Source organism: Diceros bicornis, chromosome 7, assembly GCF_020826845.1.
Source record: "Diceros bicornis minor isolate mBicDic1 chromosome 7, mDicBic1.mat.cur, whole genome shotgun sequence".
Classification (NCBI taxonomy): domain Eukaryota; kingdom Metazoa; phylum Chordata; class Mammalia; order Perissodactyla; family Rhinocerotidae; genus Diceros; species Diceros bicornis.
This window is the reverse complement of record NC_080746.1, coordinates 28126037-28149475: the sequence shown is the minus strand read 5'-3', so window position 1 is coordinate 28149475 and position 23439 is coordinate 28126037. Positions and strand designations below refer to the sequence as shown.

Sequence of the window (23439 nt, the reverse complement as noted above, 5' to 3'; positions counted from 1 at the left end):
TCTGCAGTCTCACCTGAAGCCTCGATGGGAAGATTCTACTTCCAAACTCATTCAGTGGTTGTTGGCAGCATCAGTTCCTCAAGGGTTTTTGGACTAAGGACCTTAGTTCCTCACTGACCGTTGGCCAAGTTCGCCCTCAGTTCCTTGCCATGTGGCCTCTCCCACACGGAAGATGGCATCACCAAAGCATGCTAGCCAAGAAGAAAATAGAGTCTGCTAGCAAGACAGAAGTCAGTCTTCTGCAACCTAATCATGGAATTGAGATCCCATCACTTTTGCTGTATTGTATTTGTCAGAAGCAAGTTCCTAGGTCCAGCCCACATACAAAGGGAAGGGATTATACAAAGGCATGAATACCAAAAGGCAGGGATCACTGGGAGCTATTTGCTACCACAATTGGAAACAGCAAGATGCTGGGAATTGGGCATTTGCATGCCAGGTGTTGAATAGGTAATACACTTACAGAATTCAAAAATTTAAAAATAATGAAAAGGTTTTCAGTGAAAAGCTACTCAGTGATGAAGCCATTAAATAGCGTTTTGTATTTTAAAAGTTTTGAACCATGTGACTATATTACTTATTAAAATTTTTAAGCTAAAAATGCATTTACTTTTTTGGTAGCCCCTTCATTCTGTAGGAGCTCTCCTGCTTTTATTCTCTATCAGCAAATCCAATTTATTTCTTTGGGACACTTGTCAGAATTTGTAATTTGCATATTAACTTGTTTATTGTTTGTCCTTCTCACAGTACTGTAACCTTCAGGAAGGCAAGTGTGTTATCCAGGACCAGCACAGGGCCTGGCCCATAGCAGGCATTCAATAATTATTTGTTGCATATTGAACCAACCAATGAATGATGCAAGCACTAAGAGTGACAATGTATCCTCTTTTAAAACCTGAGAGCATGATATAGTTCTTATCCCATTACTATCTATCATACCAGATTATTTTTTTTTACATACCTGTAAGTATCTTGGGAGATGATTAAACTTGATACATTTGATATAATAAATATCAAATTCATTAATATTTCCTTCTCAAACTTTAGCTCTAATATGACATTCTTGCAACAAATAATTATTAATTCCCTACTATATATCAGCAGGGTTCTTAGCGAGCTTACATTCTAAAATAAAGAAGATAATGCATATACACAAATGAATATAATAAAGTACAAAGGAATAAACATAAGCATCCCAGATTAAATTTTTTGGAAATCAGAAGAAAAAGAAATTATTCCCATCTGGGGGAATGGGGAAAAGGTTTATGGAGGAGATAACATTTAAAGTAGGTTTTAAATAATGGATAAGATTTGAGTATGTGAAAATAACAGAGAAGGACATCTTGGCAGCAGGAAGAACAAGAATCAGTGAACAATACAGGGAAAGTATGAGGCATGCATGGAAAGCAGCAAATAATTTGGTATGAATGGAGCCCTGGGTGTGAGGTCAGGAGCAGAGAGAATTGAGAGGGAAGTTATGAAGAGTCACATCAGTTATTTACAGGTGTTTGGATTTCATTACTAGGAATTGAAAGTCACTGACAGAGTTCAATTAAGGAGAAACATCTTCAGATTTTATAAAACTCATTCTGGCAGCAGTGTAGAAAATCAGAGAGAAGTGAGGCTTACAGCAGGGGAGAAATCAATGCATGAATACTTAGGAGTAGGAATCAGCAGGACTTGGTGACCTCAAATGCAAGAAATGATTGTGAACAGCACAAAACATCATCAATTCACAGTACTAAATTTAGAGGTACAGGCTGTACGTGGTATGGAGTTCAGGGCAGGGCGTAATTAATAACGGCTGGAGAGGCCTGGGAAGTTGAATTCCTAGTTATGAGGTTGTGCCTTTGTGAGTCCTTGAGGAGCTGCTACTTGCTGCTAAGTAAATCGCAATTTCAGTGTTAAAGAACAATTTCAGCGTTAAGCTTTGTATTCAAGTACAGATCAAGAATCCAAAACGTGGCTTGCTCCTCATTTCATTAAAAGAGCTAAATTAAATATTAAATACTAAATTAAATATTAAATATTTTGAACTACTCAAATAATACAGTCATTTAGCTAATCTAAGAAAAAATAAAAGGAGTTGGAAATGTATTTTGGTAGTTAATCCAGCTGCAAACCAGGTAGCAGGGGATGTGTTAATTTGCTCAAGCAATTAAACCACATCTGAAACAGCAGCTGCAATTGCAGTTACCATCCGGTTAAGTTAATGATAAGATCATCATTCTCCAAGATCATCTGTTTTCTATACCAGCCAAAAAGGTGAGTTGAATGGGGATATGGTAGGAATCACCACCCTTGCCTCCTTTAAGTTCTTGATGGTAGCACTAATCTCTCTCACCTTCAGGAATGTGGTATTGCTTCTGGTTTACTATTTTCCTTAGGGAGGCAGTTCTAGTGGCTTCCACTTGGCCTTTCCTACAATAATAGCCCTTACACCACAAGTCAGGGAACCAATGCAGGGATCTAGCAGTTGCTGAGTATTCTATTCCAATTATTCATACTGGAACTGGGGAAATAACCACAAGATGGGTTCGGGGACCCACTGGGCCCACTGTGAGACGGACCTGAGCTAAAACTCCATTGATTACCTGACCTCCATAAGCCCCTGTTCTTACTGTTGGACCACAGTGATGTCTTGGGTCTCCCAGAATTAGTGTCAGTTCAGAGCCAGTATCCAATAAGCCCCAAAAGGTCTGACTGTTTCCTTTTTCCCAATGGACAGTCACCTGGATGAAGGCTGTATGTCCCTTTGAGGAAGGCTGGGAGAAAGATTAACAGCATAAATTTTTAGCAGTGTACCAGGGGCCTTCCTCAAGGGACCCAGGCTCCCTTTCATTCAAGGGGTTCTGGATCTGTATACTGGTTCACATATGGGAATTGATTGGGAGGCCATGACTCTGTTTCGATGATTCAAATTAGACTTACACTATAAGTTTTCTGCTTATACTGATCAAGTTAAAATTTAGTAGATTCTCATCTAATTGTCTTCTAGGATGCTATACTCAACTAGCCAGCATCGTAGGTCTCTGGGCGTCAGACTATTCTGACTGCTGCTTTGACTGTGCTGTCCTTTATGGTAACCACATCCACCTTGCCTTTGGTGCTTAAGTGTAGACACTTAGCCCCTGCCACCCAGGAATTCAATTATCCCCATTGCACTTGGGATCCCAGTTTGTTGGCAGCAGTTCCCACTGTGATTTCAGAGAAGAATGACCACATGGCTCTTCAAGGATGCTGGAGTCTTCTCACAAATTTGAGATCTCCTTGGAGGTTCCCTGCTGCTAACCCTACGCCTGCTGTCATCATTGCTCTGCGTGGCACTGAAGTCTCTCTGGCTGCTACTTGGAAAAAAGGATCCCCTTTTTTTTTAGAGGGGATCCAGAGCAATGGTAAAATCCTTGTGGTTTGCAGCCCAGCATCCGTTGCCATTCTGGTTAGTATAGGTCAAATTTCCTTTGGGAAACCTTCTCCCCATTCTCAATCCTATAGTTTGTATAGTACTGATGCTACCTAAAGATACACAAGAGGGCCCTGATTGTCTTAAGCCAATCAAGGTATCCCATTCCTCTGGCTACAGCATTAGGTGCAGAGAACTGCACAAAACCCAGGCCTGAGCCAATCAGCACTCCATTCTCCTGGTCACAGTGACAGTACAACAGATCAAAGATAATCCTATACCACCAGTCTTCTGACTATACAGTCCAGCAACCAGTAACAATCTGTGGAATGGGGTTTTTTTAATTGGCTTAATGTTTCCACTGGTCTGCCTGAAAGTGTGGGGGTTTCATTACTATTGGTTCAATTGCTCTACTTAACAAGGAGACTTATTAGTCTGGTTTCTTTTGTTTGCTGTCCAAGAGAAAAAAGAGAGTTTTCTGTAGGAAAATCCCCGATATCATCTATCTTGACTTTCCTATCCCTGCCCAAAGTTGATCACAAATTAAGGAATATAACCACATACACTTTTAGTTTTCACTTAAAGTCTTTTTTCCACATAGAATCCAAATATGTATCCAAAAGGCTAGATCAAGGACTGAGTCAAGTAATAATCATCCAGATATACTACCCCCTACACACGTACACACACACACACACACACACCCCTGCCACACATGTTTGGAAGCTTTGCATGCTACACAAATCCTGGGGGCACCTTTACATCTTAGTTTATCAGTGCCTCTGGTCCTTAGACTTTGGGGTTGCCTTTAAATTTCATGACTATAAGCAAGGGAGCTTATATAAGCTTGGAGTCTATAGTTTGTGAGTTTGAACTTTTTTTGGAAAAAATATGAACCCTCTCCCAAGGAAGATGTACACGTGCACCTGCCCACAAAGTTTTATAAACAATTATGGGTCATTCATAAACCCTCTGAAGACTATTCATGGACCACAGGTTAAGAACTCCTTCCTTAACTCTACATAGCTCTCTTAGCTCTTCATGCTGATACTTTAAAACAGCTTCTAAAGGCTTTTATTTCTTTAACTGTCCTATTTTCCTTGCTGGAAACTACAAAAGCCAGAGTGAACATTCTTTAAAATTGCATTAGGGGCCTGCCTGGTGGCTTAGCAGTTAAGTGCGCGCGCTCCGCTACTGGCGGCCCGGGGTTCGGATCCCGAGCACGCACCAAGGCACTGCTTCTCCGGCCATGCTGAGGCCGCGTCCCACATACAGCAACTAGAAGGATGTGCAACTATGACATACAACTATCTACTGGGGCTTTGGGGAAGAAAAAAAGGAGGAGGATTGGCAATAGATGTTAGCTCAGAGCCGGTCTTCCTCAGCAAAAAGAGGAGGATTGGCACGGATGTTAGCTCAGGGCTGATCTTCCTCACAAAAAAAAAAAAAAAAATTGCATTAGAGGCTTATTTGCCATTTCTTATTAATCAATAACAAACTCCAATTGCTTTTGCAAGAGTGAAGACAATGAGACTTTGCTCTCTGACAGAATATCTGGCTTTTTTTTTTCACACTTGCTTTTCAGGTTTTCTGGAACCTGTAAATAAAACTACTATGGAAGGAAGACAACAATAAAGCTCTTAACTCCCTCTTTTCATCACCATCTATTCCCTCTTGCTTCTGCAAAGGGCATTTGAAGGTTATGCTTGTGTATACCTGGCTCTTCTTGGAGAAGCATTTTCTCTTTAGTGATTTACTAAAAATAAAGTACCATCAATCACCTGCCTTTCCATTGCTTACAATGATTTTGAATCCCTGGATGTATGTGTGTATCTTGGTCTAATGGTCCCTAAAGGAATTTATGATCACGATCCTTGCACTGCATTCTGCTTATTTCTATTTTCACACACTGATTGAACATCCAACTGCTCAGCAGTGCATGGACTATCTGAGCTCCAAGTACCTGCTGGGTTTTTTACAGATGTATCACCAGGGAGATTTGCTCAGGGCAGCACCATGGTGGACCCATGCCTAAAAAGAAATGAGGTGAAGCAAAGGGCAGACCAAAATTGGATTTGAACTAAAGGGTGGCAGCCCAAAGGACAGATACTAAGAATTGCAGCAAAGTTCCACACTCATGAGTGTGCAGACATCATTGACTTCTATTCTCCCACACACCACATCCAACCATCAGAAATCCTGATGGTTCTACTTCAAATGACATACCCAAAAGCCTACTATTTCTCATCAACTCCAATATTAATTACCACACTCTTACAAGCCAATCACCATCTCTCATCTGGATTATGGCAAAGCCTCCTAAATGGTCTCCCTGCTTCTACCCTCATCTTGTCTAGTCTCCACACAACAGCCAGAGTATCTCTTTAAAATGGAACTGAGATTATGTCACTTGTCCACTCAAAACCCTTCAAATAGTTCACCATCTCAGAGTAAAAACCAAACACTTTTTGGCATATCCTACATGGTCTACCTTACCTCCCATATAACTCTCAGACCTTACTTCCAACTACTCTCACTCACTCTCCTCCAGCCACTGGCCTCCTAGCAGTCCTGCATCTTAGGCTTTTCACCTTAGGTCTTTGCTCTGGCCTTTTCCTTTGTCTGGAATGTTCTTTCCCCAGGTAAGTACATAGTTAACCCCTCCAACTTCTCCAAGTCTTCACTCAAATGTCATCTTCTCACAGAGAGCCATCCTGACCACCATTTTAAAAATTGGAACACGTCTGCAATACCATCCCTTAACTTCTTTTCTTGCCCTACCTCTTCTTTTCTCTATGAAGAAAAAGGTGTGTCACTTTACAACATAATATATGGTTTACTTATTTATTATGCTTATTGCTTATTGTCTATTCCACCACATCCCATCATACTACTTCCTCCAACTAAAGGGAGAATGTAAGCTCCCTGGAGACAATGGAGAATGTAAGTTCAATGGGGGTAGGATCTTTTTGTGTTCATTGATGTATCCATTATTTAAAATAGTGCCTGGCACGTAGTAGGCAACCAATAAATATACAAGCTGGCATTTATTGACCATCTATTATGTAATAAGTGCTATGCTTAATATTTTACATGCTACCTCACATAATCCACCCAACAACTTGCAAGGCAGGTATTATTATCTTCTCTTTACAGATCCGTATTTCCCCAAGGTCCCACAGCTAGTAAGTAGTGGAGTTCAGTTTCAAATCCATATCTGACTTGAAAATGCTTTATTCCTCCCAGAACAATTAGAACAATTTGCCTCAGGTCAGAAGTACACCAGGTAAAGAGTGTTTAGCAAGGCAGATGCTAAAAAATAAAGCAGGCACACAGCTGCCACTATATCTGATAAACAAGGCTAATTTTCAAAGATTCAGATATATTCTTAAAGCATATAAAATATCATTCAGGTCATCATAGCTGATATTATTTCTTATACTTACATCTTATCTTACCCAGTGCTGATTTGAACAGATTATCTTCTATACCATAAACAAGGTTTTAAAGTCACATTTGGGGAGCTACTACTTCTAACCAAATAATCCCTATGCTCAGCCTCCAGGGATTTTCATTCAACAGCTGATCAAACACAGTAGAGGGAGGAGTGAAGAATTATAAGGCACACTACACCACGGTCCTCAACACCCTCTACTAAAACTTAAGATTCTTTCTCTCATTAATTACAGAATGATGATTCTTCTAATGATTCTTCAAAATTAGAGTCATAACTGACAAAAGTTAATTGGAAGCCATATCTTATATTCTCTATTCCTTTATGGGAGTTCTTTTATGACAAAATCAAGACCTCTATTTAAGAAGACTCTTTAGGAGAAGGCCAGCAAGATTCTACCTTGACGATTCCTCTTCAGCTTCAAGGGAAGACAAACTACAGACACAGAGCTAGACATCGAGAAGCAGCTGGAAATGGGCAGTGTAGAGAGAAAGAATATGTTCTCTGCTCACTTATGTGAGTGAAAAACATTTAGCAAGTTGATTTAATGTCCTGGCAAGAACAATGGAATTACAGCTTAGCATATTCTTGATTGACAGCCAAGGTTGCTGTTTCAAAGCAGAAAAGCAATGAAGGAAATGATGCAAAGAAAAAATTTCTCTTAATTTTCTTTTTAAAATGTCAGGGAATACAGAAATAATCAAAGTAGCAATAAGAATAAATAGTACATTTTAAGAATTTTTATTGTTATATTGTTATTTTTATTGTCAGTCAACATGGTTTACTTGCTTTATCTGGAATCTCAAATTCTCAAACACAATATTCAAACTTATGTTTAGCAACTGTTTAAGATCATATTTCTTTAATATATAAATAGTGTCTTATTTTCCTCAATAGATTATAGAAAAATTGCCTAATTAAATTGTGTTGTCGTTTGAAGTAATCCCGCTGCAAATATTTTTGAAAAAGTCTTTGTTAATTGAATAATAAACCTTTTCAATCAACTGTTAGTCCTTGAAAAGTGGACACATGAGAATCTATCTTCATCGTTTTTTTTTTTTTTTTTTTTTTGTGAGGAGGACCAGCCCTGAGCTAACATCCAATGCCAATCCTCCTCTTTTTTGCTGAGGAAGACTGGCCCTGGGCTAACATCCGTGCCCATCTTCCTCTACTTTATATGGGACGCCGCCACAGCATGGCTTGACAAGCGGTGCGTTGGTGTGCGCCCAGGATCCGAACCGGTGAACCCCGGGCCGCCACAGCGGAACGCGCACACTTAACCACTTGCACCACGGGCTGGCCCCTCTTCATCATGTTTTATTGAGTGAATTTTGCAATTATAAAAATCAGAGAATTCTCTCCCTGCTCAACTCAGTCTAGCTAGAAGTTTATCAATTTTATTAGTCTTCTCCAAGAACATACATTTGGTTTCAGTGACTTTTCTTCATTGTTTTTTTGTTTTCTATTTCATTGATTTCTGCTCCGATCTTTATTGTTTCCTTTTTTCTGCTTATTTTGCATTTCAGTTGCTGTTCTTTTTCTACCTTCTTAAGAAGAAAGTTTTCTAATATAGGCAGTTAGTGCTATAAATCTCCTTTAAGTACCACTTCAGCAGTGTGTGGGGAGGCCCCAAGTCCACACTCTAGGTTCAATGAGTCACTAGGAGGACTCACAGAACTCAGCATATCGTCTTAGTTCCAAGAGTCCTCTTCCAGTGGAGTCACAGGACATGCCTAATTCCCCCAGCAAGAAGTTATAACAAAAAGTGTGAAATGTTGCAAACCAGGGAAGCTGGTTAGAAACTCAATGTCCACAATTTTTATTGGGGGCTAGCCATGTAGGCAGCCTCTGCCTGGCATGTACCCAAATTCCAGACTTCCGGAAGGAAAGCAGGGTTCAGCTAAACTATAAAGTTTGCATAAACAGTTTAGGCACACTGAGCCACTCTTATCAGTTAGGGTGGTAGGAACCCCCCGAAATCCAAGCTCTCAGATCCCAGCCAAAGGCTAACCTTGTAAGCAGGTCTTTCTATGGATAGCAATGTGAGGCCTGCCATGTTAACTTTTTTCTGCACAAATTTTGATATGTTGTCCTTTCCTTTTCATTCAGTTCAAAATACTCTCCATTTTGAATTCTTTCTGAATCTATGGGTTAGATTCAAAATTATTGAGGGCTTTTCCAGAGATCTTTTTGTTGTCAATCTATATTTTAATTTCATTGTGGCCAGAGAGTATATTTTGTATGACTTTAATCCTTTTAAATGTATCTAGTCTTGTTTTATGACCCAGAAGATGGTCTTTCTCAGTAAATGTTCCTTGTGTACTTGATAACAATGTGTATTCTGCTCTTGTTGATTGGAATGTTCTATAAATGTCAGTAAGGTTAAGTTGGTTGATTGTGTTATTCAAGTCAGCTATATCCTTACTGATTTTCTATGTACTGGTTCTATCAATTATTGAAATCTCCAACTATAATTGTGGATTTGTCTACTTTTCCTGCAGTTATATTAGTTTTTGCTTCACGTATTTTGAAGCTGTTATTAATTGCACAAAAGAACAAAGTTGAAGGCTTTACACTACCTGATTCCAAGACTTATTATTAAGATACAATAACCCAAGCAGTGTGGTATTGGCATAAAAACAGATATATAGATCAAAAAAACTATGCAGAAATATATCCACGTATATATGGTCAATTGATTTTCCACAAAGGTGTCAAGAAATTCATTTGGGAAAGAATCTTTTCGAAATAATGCTGGAACAACCGGATAGCCACATGCAAAAAAACAAGCCAACCCTCACAACACATCATATACAAAAATTAATTTGAAATGGATCTTAGACCTAAAGGTAATGGCTAAAACTATAAAACTTCTAGATGACAATATAAGAGAAAATCTCAGTAATTTGGGTTAGGCAAACATTTCTTAAATAGGACACAAAAAGCACAATCTATCAAATTAAAAAGTGATAAATTGGACTTCAAAATTTAAAATGTTTGTTCTTCAAAAGACATTGCTAAGAAAATAAAAAGGCAAGCCACAGACTGGAAGAAAATACTTGTAGGACATAAAAATGATAAAACACTTTTATCCAGAATGTATATAAATTGTATAACTCATTAAAACGACAAACAACGTGGGGCCAGCCCGGTGGCACAGCGGTTAAGTGTGCATGCTCCACTTCAGCGGGCCAAGGGTTCGCAGGTTCGGATCCCAGGCGCGCACCGATGCACCGCTTGTCAAGCCATGCTGTGGCGGCGTCTCATATAAAGTAGAGGAAGATGGGCATGGATGTTAGCCCACGGCCAGTCTTCCTCGGCAAAAAGAGGAGGATTGGTATGGATGTTAGCTCAGCGCTGATCTTCCTCACCAAAAAAAAAAAAAAAAAAAGACAAACAACTTGATTTTTAAAAATTGACAAGAGATTTGAACCAACACTTCACCAGTGAATATACATAAATAGCAAATAAGTGTATGTAAAAATGCTCCAAATCACTTGTGTTTAGGGAAATACAAATTAAAAATATAGAAAAATACCATTACACACACACTAGAATGGCTAATATTAAAAAGACTGACGATACCAACTGTTGGCAAGGATGTGGAATGACTGGAACTCGCAAACATTGCTAAGGGGAATGCAAACTGGGATGGCCACTTTGGAAAGCAGTTTGGTAGTGTCTTTAAAAGTTAAACATACACTTACCATATGACCCAGCAATTCAACACTGAGGTACTTACCCAAGAGAAATATAAACATGTAGACACAAATATGTGTTTCTAAACGTGCATAGCAGCTTTTTAAAAAAATTATTAGTTTTAAACTGGAAATAACCCAAATGTCTATCATCTGGTGAATGGATAAACAGATTACGATGTATCTGTACAACAGAATACTATTCAGCAATAAAAAAGAACAAACTATTGATATATGCAAGAACATAGATGAATCTCAAAAGTATTGTCTTGAGTGAAACAAAAGAGACATACAAGTCTAAAAAGTGTATGATTCCCTTTATATGAAATTCTAGAAAAAGGCAAAAGTATAGCAATACAAAGATCAGTCTTTGCCATAACAGGAGAGAGCTGATTGTAAAGCGGCAAGGGGGAACTTTTTAGGGTGATGGAAATATTCTCTATCTTGACTGTGGTGATGACTGCATGACTATATGAATTCATCAAAACTCATCCAATTGCACACTTAAAATTGGTGAATGTTATATATAAAATTATATCTCGTTAAAGCCGATATTAAAATATATTTAAAACATTTATTTTAGATACTTCTAAAATAACTTTCTTTTATAAATTGTTTTAAATTTTGAAGTTTATACTATACATACATAAAAGTATACAAATTATAAGTGTAGAGCTCGGTGAATTATCACAAAGCAAACACCCATGTAAACACCACCCAGAGAAAGAGAACACTGTGAACACCCTAGAAAGCCCACTCATTCCCCCCTTTCAAAAGTTTACTATTATCCAGCCTTGTAAAAGTATAATTTGATATTGCTTGTTTTTGAACTTTCACCTAAAAGAAATTGTGCAGTAGAGTTAACCTTATCCAGAGGGAGGTCTTGCCTTTGCCCTAGGCTCCTGGGAGGTGATCTCTAAGCCCTGGGAATGTCCTGCCTGATAAGTGTCTGTTTACCTGGGGCCCTTGCACCAAGCAGTATCAACCTCACTTCTAGAGGGGCTGGAGACTAAAGGTCAGCCACATGGATAGCCAACCATGTCTATATGAGTGAACCCAATAAAAACACTGAACACCAAGGCTCAGACAAGCTTCTCTGGTTGGTGACACTCCATGTGTACTGTCATACATGGTTGCTGGGAAAAGTCAGCGCTGCCCACAATTCCAATGGGAGAGGACAACTGAAAGCTCCATGTGTGGAACTCTCCTGGACTTGGCACCATGCACCTCTTCCCTTGGCTGATTCTAATCTGTAATCTGCTGCTGTAATAAACTGTGACCATGAGTATAACAGTTTCAGTGAGTTCTATGAGCCCTTCTAGCAAATTATAGAACCTGAGGATGCTCTTGGGAACCCCTGAATTTGCAGTTGGCAACAGAAGTAAGGGTGGTCTTATTTCTGTTGGGGACTCCTGAACTCTGTAGTTGGTGTCAGAAGTGAGGGTGGTCTTAAAGACCCCTGAACTCTGCAGAAATCCTATGGTATTATTTTGTGTACGGCTTCTTTTACATATCATTGTTTCTGAGATTCATTCATAATGTAACTTGTAAGTATAGTTTATTCTCTTTCATTGCTTGTGTAGTAACATTTTGTATGAACTGACCATAATTTACTCACTCTGCTGATGGACATTTGAAGTTTTTCCAGTTTTGCACTATTAGTATTGACAGACCTAGAAGGAAAAACAGAGAAATCCACAATCATAGTGGGAAATTTTGATACATCTGTCACAACTGATAAGAACAAGCAGACAAAAAAAAAAAATCAGTAAAAGCATAGATTTTTATTACACAATTAACATATTGGATTTGACATCACTCAATATCTAAAACTCCTGTGGGCCTTCTTTGGGAGTAATAATAATAAACATTTCCCAGATGCATACTATATTTTTATACTATTCTAAGAGCTCTACAAATATCATTTCAGTTAATTTTCATAACAACCTTTCAAATTTTACAGTTAAGAAAACTGAAACAGAAAAGTTAAGGAATTTGCCCCAAGTCCTGTAGCTAAAAAAATGGCAGATCAAGAATGCGACTTTACGAAATCTGATTCAAGGGCCAAGTTCTGAATTCTTATGCTATTCTTCAACATCTTGCATTTCCTATCTCTTCTTGAGTTAATTTTGGTATTTGCATCTCCTAGAAAATCATCTACTTCATCTAGATTTTAAAATTTATTAGTATGAGTTGAACTTCAAATTGTGATGTAAAGTCCCAGAATTTGTATCAGAAATAAAACTATTTTTAGCCCTATATTATTTCTTCCCATATCATAAACCTCATAAATTCATATGGAGGGAACAATTATAATCTTGTACTGATATTCCATGAAAAAATAATCATTATCTCATCTAAGACCTATTATTCATCACTACAAGTTTCTGCAAGCTTGATGCTTGAAGATATGCATCACTAACATTTAGTAACAAGATATATAATTATCTAGGCAGCCATCATTCACAGAAGTCAATTTTTCTTTAAGTAGTCTTAATCATTACTACTACAAAAGCAATGCATGCTGGGAGTAAAGTATTAAAAAAAGAAAAACCTTTCCCTTCAGCATGATAATTTGACCTATGGTTAACTTTCTACCTTTGTTCCTTCTGGAAACTTGATCTAAGTGGTAAGTTAACTGGGTAACTATGAAATATTTGTAGGTAAGAAATAACTCCTGATTGCACCTGGACTGCAACAAACTCTGAATGAACAAGAAATACCCAATAATGACACCATAGCTTTGGCTGTAAGGGCATAATTAGGTCTGACTGACAACTCTAACTTTTGCTATTTCAATAAGGAGTTAAAAAAGCATATTTGGGCTGCCTTTAGCACATAGATCAATGCATTAGGTATATCAATTAACTCTTGGTAATAAACTACAGTCAGGATTAGTAGTTATTTCAGCCCTTTAAAAATAATCTTTTGTTCCCAAGTGAAACCCCCCTTCTATTTTTTTTCCATGGCATTTATCACTATCTGGCACACAGTATCTATTTATTTGTTTGCTTATTGTCTGTCTTCCCTTCTAGAATATAAGCTTCATGAGGGCAAGGGCTTTGTTCTTTCTTGTTTCCTGTTCCCCTCCCAGTACTTAAAATAGTAACTGGTACATAGTAGGGCTTCAATAAGTACTTGTTGAATGAAGCTCCTGCTAACATATGGGTATTATCTGATTGACTCAAATTTTACTGAGCACCTACTATGAATCAAGCCCTGTGCTAGTAAGGTGTGGTGATAGAGTGGTTACCATCTATGATTTTATGGAGCTAACAATTACAGATAAAATTTCAGACAATTTTCTACTAAACAGGAATATTTTATTAAAATATTATATGATTAATTCACTAAAATTCTACATGATTTAGTTCCTTTAGTAACATTTTATAACAAAAGTTAATCTTCAAAATGCTGTACTTTTACCCCAGGATCTCAAATACTTCACAAACCACTTCAATCGCTTTTAAAAACCACCCCTGTTCTCCCTACAGGAGAAGCCTATACTTATGGATAAAATGAGGTCAGTGATAGTAGTACACTTTCCTAACTAATCTCTACTTCCAAATTTCTCCCAGGCACTCTCTTTTGGTGCTTTTCCACAAGTTTTTTCTTTAACTAAAAAGACAATTAATTTAGTCGTCGTCTTTAAAAAAAGCTCAGCATTTCTTCCCTGTATAGGATACGTTCATAGAGATAATCAGACCCTTTGAAGAATCACACACCAGTTCCCCTGATCGTAGTAGCTTTGCAGAATGCGGACATTACTCAAAGTCTGGCACGCAGCTTCCAATTCTCCCTCACAGAACACATGGTAGTAACGATGAAACACAGGACTTGGGTCATGGGATCCTACTGCACCAAATGGCTCAACAAGTTTGTTTTTACCAGGGTTTCCCTGAAGGTGCCAGGGAACCAGTAAGTCTTGAGAATGAAAAGAAGTCCTGTTCGTGTGAATAGGCAGCTTAGAATTAGTAACTTCCCTTGAATTACATCCTCCCTCCTGAAAATCATTAGTGGAGGGGACAGAACATGCTGAATCTTGGTTGCCCACAACAGGCATTTGCTCCACAAGCAACTCTTGCACTGATGTATCATTGTTGATCTCCCCTTTCTTTCCCTGGCTAATTCTATTTTCTCTAAGATACTTGGACTTCTTCTTATTATATTCTTGTTCCATTGCCCAGACATAAATGAGTGCCTTCCCACCAGGTCTCAGGAGTCGAACGAGTTCTTGGGTAGCTGCCACTCTACGCTCCTAGTAAGAAAAAAATATTGCCATTTATCATCCAGGAGGCAATACAGACAGGAAATAGGAAAATATAACCAAGTATAGGACTGTTTTCAATTAAGATGAACAGCCCAGAAAAATCTAACATATATTATATATAACAAAAAAGAAAAAAAACGGAAGAGGAATTATATTCTGTGATTGAAGGGGGAAAAAAGGAAAGGAGAGAAAGAGGAAAAACAGAACAGAAAGAAAGTGAGACTCAGATATCAGGGATGCGAGTAAGAAGTGAGAAAGTTGAGAAGCAGAAATAGAGAAGAGGATCAGAGGCTGAGGACAGAGTGTATCAAGAGGCCTAGAGCTGATGACCTCTTAAAGTCTCTTATAGCTAAATTTCTGTGACTCTGGGATTTGAGGAAGGCATTTGAAGATAAGTAAGACTCAGGGCAGGAAAAAGGCAGAAACATGCAGAAATAAAAGCACAGAGTCCCGCCAGGCCTCTGTTTAAGTAGCACAGCTCCCATGTAGCTCATCTCCATTCCACACGCTTTCTTAACAAATGGGGCAAATTAAATGACAACAAGAAAAGAGGATGGGAATAAATGAAACGCTAAAATAAGTTCCAAATCACTAAAATTCAGTGACATTTCCTGCCACTTTAGTCACAAGTTCTGGGAGGGAAAAAGACAATACTTACTGCTGTTGCAAAATGGTGAATAACAGCAATAGAGATGCAGGCATCACAAGACCCACTGCGGACTGGTACTGCCAGCGCATCACAGATAAAGGCCTGAAATTGCCTCTCTCTACAAATATCCACAAGGTTTTGGCTACGATCACAACCAATCTATAATAGAGAACAAAAGAATTTCATAACATCTTGTTTAAATGTCATGAGAAATTAAGAGCAATGGGTTTAACCCTCACCATAAAGTTATTAGACAGATTTCATATTCATTGTGAAATGGTTTAAGACCATGATATTATCAGTTCTTACAACCAGTATGAAGTCAGAATATATAATTTACAGGGCAGCATTTATTACCTTAACAAGTATCAAACAGAACTCAAATTAATGAATGTAACAAAATGACTAAAATGAAAATGACAGGGGTGGAAATGAGAGTCCTAATTGGCATCTAATCAATCACCATTCAGAATCTAGATCTTTTTGCAATATCACACATTTAAAAATGGAAATTACCCCATAAATGTAGACATTTATTCTTTTGGGGGGAACTACAAATAAGAGGATCTAAGGTATCTCTCATTACTATATAAACCATACTGTGATGGCCAAGATAGCAGGAGGACGGCTGATTGTTTTCCCACTTCTTTATACTTTTCACTATGTATTACTTGTACAATCAGAAGATAAAATTCCAAAAAAATTTATAAGTTAAATAATTTATTTCATTTTTTAAAGCTATTCAGTCTTGTTCTGCTAAACACCTAACCTGTATATATATATATCAAGAATAAGTGCTGAATTCAAAATTTGTAAAATGCTACTTAATTAAACCTTTTAGTATAACCAAACCATCCTATGGGAATGATAGCACTGAAGGCAGCTATTAGTATCCTTTCATTTCCACAAGTAGGTGAGGCATAACATGCCTTAGGCGTGTGTCTGGTTCTGTGGGAACCGTTTGGGGGCTAGGACTACCTATCTTCTCTCTAGTTTTGTTATTGTTGCTTTTGTACACAGTTTTGCTGTTTAGTTCTAAGAATATGATACATATATGGAGAGAGAGAGAGCACAAGCAACGTGCACATGTAAATTAAGAGAGGAATGGGAGGGGAAGATGTTAAATATGTTAAATCATAACTAATAATTATCGCCAGAGATTTCTTCTTAACCCAATCTCTACAATAGAGAAAAGAAATGTATAAGTAGATTTCATCAAACAGAAGTAGCCACCTCAGGCTTATATTTACTCATTTAATTTTTGATATAGAAAGCATTGATTATTAGGGTTCCCTCAGTCCATCTGAGAATATAGAATATGAATCTTCATGTCAAAACAATTCTTACTGAGTTAAATTACACAGCCATGCTAGTCATACTTAATATGAATTTGCTCAATTTCTAATTGGGATTAAACAGTTTCTATATTCTATCCCAGAGCTGCATTAATTTCTGAGGAATAATAAAAGGTACCAAGCTAGAGGTAAACTATAGCAATTTCCCTCTGATATATTTTAAGATGGAAAAGTACTAAGGGCCCGTAAACAACAACAGTGGCACAATTCAAAATTAATTGCTCCCTTTATGTGTCTAAGATACATAACTGGCTTATTTACTTTTCTTTATTTTCATAAATATTCTATGCCACTAAGCCAACAGTCACAATATCAAGATGACAATACCACTCAAATAATATGCATATTAAATTTTGGTGCTTGCCAGCTTTTGTTACAATAAAATTCAGTTCATGGAATCAGAAGTTTCAAGTATTCCCAATTTTGATGGATTTCTATACCTTGCTAAATGTAAAAAGGAAGAAATCCAACTTGCCTATAAAAACAAATCCCCAGAGACAGAGCTTGATAGTTACTCAAAGGAGCAAAGTTATTATCTGAGAACCACAGATAAAACAGAACAAGGAGAAAGATAGCCAAACAAAACAAGAGAAAATGTCCTTCTTCCGGCCAGGCCCTTACGGTTATTTGTACAGAACACTCCTTTTTACCAACGAGAGAGAACAGGGAAACTGCAGTCACAGAGCACGAGGTCTCATGTAGACCTGACTCATGCCTGGCTCTGTACCTTCATCTGTCACTTATTTTGCCTGAGTCTTCCATATATTACAGTCAAATCATCACTATTTTTTTCTCATCCTTTTCTATTTTTAAATTCCCTCAAGTTTTTATACCAAGGATAACACCAGGTATTTGAAATTCTCCCTAATAATGCTGCATAATATCAACAGGACAGAAAATAGCTTATTTATAAATATTCACAGATAGTAAAGGACTCATGTAAAGCTATATATTTGTGTGTGTTGGATGGAGATCAATGACATAAAAACACATACTGGTTGAGCTTAAAATGTGCAGTGTGATAAGCCTTACTCTCATAAAGTGTTGGTGACAGTACAAACTGGCTCAACTAATTTAAAAAAGTAATTTGGCAAACCACTTTTTAAAAAAGATAAAAATGTTCACAACTTTTGACCAAATAATTATTCTTCTAAAAATTTATCCTAAGAAAATAATCCAAAAGATGGAAAAAGCTAAACAGGTTAATAAAATTGCCCTTTCCTGAGTACCCACTACGTAGTAAATAAGATTCTTTGTATTAACGTCCTGAACCCTTATAACACACTTGGAGTTGGGTATTATTATCACCATATTACAGATGAGGAAACTTCATCTCAAAGAAGATAAGTGATTTGCCCCAAGTCAAACAGTAGCTAAGTGGTGGCCCAGGGTTTTAACCTGGGTCTTGCTCTCTCCAAACATCCATGTTCTTTCTTCTTGCCACACTGTCTCGCAACATGTTCATTACAGTGTTATTTATAACAGCTCCAAACTGAACACAACCAAATGACAAGTAACATCTACCTCTTACAATATTATAAAGTCCAGGAATTATATAAGACTACATATCAAAATGGAAATATTAAGTGATATAAATGAGTTATCAAATTGTATGCATACTTATCACTACATAAAAATTGTATAGGAAAAACATTGGAAGAATATTTCTCACAATAAAATGGTTTAATAAACTAGTATTAGGATTATAGGAGCATACCTTTCATCTATTTTCTGAATTGTGGCCACATTATTTTTATTTCTTAAAAATATACAACATTGTAAAAACTATTAATAAAATATGCAATTACAGGAAAATCAGACTGGCAATACATAGTTTAAAGTGCAGAGAAAGGCAAAGGCAGTAAAGTACAGTAAAAAGAGCATACTAAACTCTCAATTTGAAGTCTGGCTTCAGCAATAACTAGCTAAACAACCTAGGAAAACTACTTAATATCTCAGAGCCTCTGTTTACTCATCATAAAATTACCTACTTCTCAGGGTTAATATGAGAATCAAATGAAATAAGGTATATTAAATATTTCACTCACCATAAAATTGCTATGCAATTTTAGTTATTATCACTATATGTAACAAGAGGTGGGAAAAAACTCTTGTTTTGGATTCTAGATATGAAGAGAAATCCATGTATCCTAAAGGTATCTTACTCTGAGTTACGGTCCACCCATTTTGAGGTTGTCACATTTCCTTCAAGGTTGTAGGACACAGCACTGTATATATTCTGGTTTTCATGTAAGAAATTGAAAGTGAATTCATACGTTTGCTCCTCACCATTCAATAAACAAACAAAATTAGTAAGCTTCTATTACATGCCAAGTAAGTGAACAACAAAAAAGACGTGATTCCTGCCATGTCTGACTTTACAGCCTGGTGCTCTCTGTCACCACAGCTGGCCTGTAAGGTCTCTCTTAGCAGAGCACCATAGAATAAGGACTACGGAGTTGGAGATGAGGTTCTATTATTTGCCCTGACACTATTTAAAAACCCTGGGCATGTCATAACCTGACTGTCAGTTTTGCCATTTGTAAAATGGAGTAGTCAATCTCACAGACTACGTATGTGAGAAAACACACCACAGCACTTAGCACACAGAAGGTATTTGACTTTATTAGTTCCCTCTCTGGCCCTTCCTTTATTGAGGTAGTCAAAAGTTAAAAAACAAACAAAAATAGAAATGTGCAGAAGAGGCCTATATAAACATATCTCCAATTCTTATAATTATAAATAGACTCCTGACATTATTATTATATTTGCAATCTCGACTATTTACAGCAACTAAGAAAGTCCATACCACATATTAAGTAATTATTTATCTAAGAAACATATTTGGACTGAATGTGCTCTGAGATCAACGCACAGAACAATCACTGCGAGAATGAGCCAGGCCAAGCTCTGGGTATGTACATCTCATCTATTATTGGTACTACTAGAAAGGCAATAAGTCTCTTGAAGGTATAAAATCTTTGCTTATAAAATTTAACTCTGAAAATAAAGCCAACAGCTAGTGGACAGAAATGAAGAGTAACTGAAGTTCTTAACCAGAACATAGAAATTTTAAAGAGAAGAGCGAGCTGAAGTGTAGTTCAGATCAGATAAGAACAGATTCACTACATACACTTCTTACAGAAATGAAGAGCAGTTCATAAAACTATTTTCATGAGAGCCCAAGCTGGTATTTAAAAAATGCATTTTGTTAAGAAAATTATATGTAAAGTGATATTAATAATTTTTTAGATTCTGAGACTATCCTACATTCGAATACCTAGAAGGAACGTCTCAAGTCACATCCCCTCACGAATGTCAAGAAATGCACATATTTTCACGCTCAAAGATGGCTGCTCAAAATACACTCAAGTATCATTTCTCAATCCAGGTTGGAGCCTCGGTGGCTTTAAAGCGCAGGCTTCCCTTTTATAATACATAATTCTATTTCTCATTATGACTAAGTCAGTGTCACTGTCACAAATGATACCTAGCTGGATAAAGCCATGGGTTATTATCAAGAAAGTGCAAAAGCAGAGCTTACTGAGAAACATTTTGTATAGTACCTTAAAACACCAGAAGCTATCACTTGGTTTTGAACCGTGGTTAGAGCTGTGATTTTAAGCAGCACATCAAAAACCTACTTCCTTTTTAACATGAACAAATTTAACTCACTAGACCTTACTCTTTATAAACTACAGTTTAATTTTAAACGTGATGACAATATGTGAACACTAATGTCTTATCTTGATGAAAAGCTATTCTTTTATCTGAATCCACAAACTCTACCTTTCCTTAACTGCAGTAGCAACTTTCTTTCTCTATGTAGGTGCACAACATCTAGGATGAGGTAAAAATAGACTATAAGCAACCTGATATACTACAATAGCCCAAAAATGTAGACTACCCTCATTCTCCTTACCCATCTCCCTTACTCTAGTCCTTCCTGCCCTAATCTTGAGAAAGGGAAGCTCCAGTCCTCACAGAGCAGGGTTGACGTGAGTATTTACAACAATGCACTAGCGCATTGTTGCTGAGAACAACAATTGAGAACTTCCTACTTCCTAGCATAGCAGAAAAAAAAGTGTACATAAAAAAGGAAATTAAAGCAACTGAAAACAGAAACTTTGGCATCGGACAGAAGGGTTTAAATCGTGGGTCTAGCACTGTACTCTTGGTCAAATTTTTTAATCTATTTGAGCCTTAGTTTCTTCAACAGTAAGACACCAACAAATAGTAACCTTTCTTTTCTTCCTACTATGAGTAAAAGAACACTAGATTTGGAATCAGAAGGCAGGGGTTCAAGTTCCAGTTATGTCCCCTAATTATATGACCTCATGGAAGTAATATAACCTCTGTGAGCCTCAGTTTCTTCATTTATAAAAGATGGATGAAAATATCTACTTTATCTTTCTCATACTTAGGAGGATTTAACCAAAGAAAATGGTTTCTATAAAAATCCTTCTTATGTAAAGAGTTTTATAAATATAAGATAGTTTTACTGATAAAATAATCTTCTTAGAAAGCAAAATCTAAAGGGAGAGAAAAAAATTACAAACAATGGCATGCCCATAAATTTCTAGGGGAATAAAAAAGAATAGGAGTGTTCATTAATTTTCAATCTCTTGGTTATAATTTTTCTGCAATGACCCAAAAAAACAGCATTATATCATGAGAAAGATAGTGATAATAACCACTGAAAATAAAGCAAAAAGAAAGCCAGAAGCAACAATTACTTGCCATATATAACTCCTTATTGATGCCAAGATACTTTCCATTTCCACATCCAATATCAGCCACTAACGAACCACTTGGCAAAGCTTTCAAAAACTCCACGACACGTGGCCAAGGGGTATGTCTCGTGCTGCTGAAGTGCCCAGCGATCTCTTCATAAACTCGATGGACATATTCTTGCTCCAGTTGTGAGGCTTCTTTATTACTCTCTGGAAATGATGAGGGAGTCTCCTTCATCTGGCTGTCACAGACCAAAGGGTAACCTAAAGAAAAAATAGGACAACATAAACCTTTCATTTTTATCCAAACGATTCATAAGGTATCAAGTTTTCTTAAAAGAAAAAGAAAATCAATCCCAATTTGGTGACTAGGGGTGAGTAGGCTCTGATTTATCAGTTAAAAGAACAGTTGTTACCTACCAAGTCCACTTATATGTGTGAAGGATCTACTATAAAAAGAAGGGGTAAAAATTCATCTGAAACAAAATATGACTGCAATTCTGTATCTGCCTTATAATGACGATGCCTAAGGGTCCTCTTATTCAGGAAAGCACTTTGATGGGCCTGGCCTACGAAATTCAGCTAAATTAACAGGATTTAGGCTTTTTCTCTTGGCAGGTAAAAGAGACAGAAATTCTGGGGGCCCTAGAACTCTCAGAAGAATAACAAGATCTGGAAGCAAAGTGTCATTTGGTAGTGATCACAAGCATTTAATGAACACTATTTGAAGCAGTTTATATATATTGTCTCAATTCTCATAGTAACACTAGGAGATAGGTACTATTATACCCACTTTACAGAAGAGGAAAACTGAAGCACAGATGTTAAATAATGATCTCAAAGTGAAAAAGATAGCAAGTTGTAGAGCCAGGATTTGACCCAGGCAGTGGAGATTCCAGAACTCACATTCTCAATGACTACACTGTGTTGCCTCCTTCAACAGAAAGAGCAAACCCCAAAAGACCACCACCAAGCAGGGAGACGAGAGAGGACATTTAGGATATAATGTCTCACGTTAATTTTTAAGTTGTTCCCTGTTTTCTGCAATAATGTCTAATGCTCATTTTAAATCCTTGCTTGTTCTCTGCTATGCTATAATTGCCCTTTGTCTTCAGCCAAAGTCTGTGACACACATCTTTTTATAGGTAGTATTTCTAGAGAATAAAGGAAGAAGGAGTAGTGTTCTCAGAGAAACCACAGACAAGACTAAGGCAGTAATTAGAAATTGCGTGGCAGCAAAGAATTGGACTGCGGCGTTGATGGCTTCAGGAATTTTGCATATACATAACTAAAGAATGCCAAATCTTGAGAAAGCCTGAATGGGGGTGGGAGTATCTAGCCCCTACTAATGTGTGAAGTAAAGCTCTAAACATTTTAAGTGGACATTTAAGAAAAGGCTCAAGCTCTCCCAAGCTTCAAGGAAAAAATACATGTGAAAACAGATGGGTTACATTATGTTGGTTAAGTAAGAATTATGATTATACTACAATATATATTACCATTATCTTAACCTAGTCTTAGTAAAATTTTATTCTCTTGGAAATTGTGAACATCTAAGTTTTCTAAAGGGAGGAGCAACCCTTATCAGTTATAAATCCACAAAATTTGGCCCAAAGTATCCAAAAGATGGCCTTGAACTTTAAAAGAAAATCTGTACACTGATATATAGAGTTTCTTATAGCATCCCTTACGTTAATTACATTTAATTCTTATAGTATCCCTTAAATTTAGTTGGAGCTTGCCTCTCCAACTTCAAGTTCGTTGAGAAGAGAAGCCACGCTTCATTTTTCTATATCTTGTAAAGCTACTGGCAGTGTTAGACACTCATCAAATACTAAATAAACATTTTTAATTGAGAAAGAAAATTAAATGTTTTA

The 23439-nt window shown here is 37.1% G+C and overlaps 1 protein-coding gene across 4 annotated transcripts in view; it reads right to left on the bottom strand.

Moving 5' to 3' along the window:
- Positions 1-23439, bottom strand: part of ALKBH8 (alkB homolog 8, tRNA methyltransferase) — a 71789-nt gene that overhangs the window by 6585 nt on the left and 41765 nt on the right. For 2 of the 4 annotated variants that reach the window (XM_058545296.1, XM_058545297.1), the window contains exons 10-13: positions 21570-21826; positions 15484-15633; positions 14281-14813; positions 12174-12228 (exon numbers count right to left, since the gene is read on the bottom strand). In XM_058545296.1, coding sequence (XP_058401279.1) covers positions 12174-12228; positions 14281-14813; positions 15484-15633; positions 21570-21826 — 995 coding nt within the window. Of the gene's footprint in view, positions 1-12159; positions 12229-12320; positions 14814-15483; positions 15634-21569; positions 21827-23439 lie in introns of those variants that run through there. The other 2 variants (XM_058545298.1, XM_058545299.1) reach the window with 2 other exon arrangements.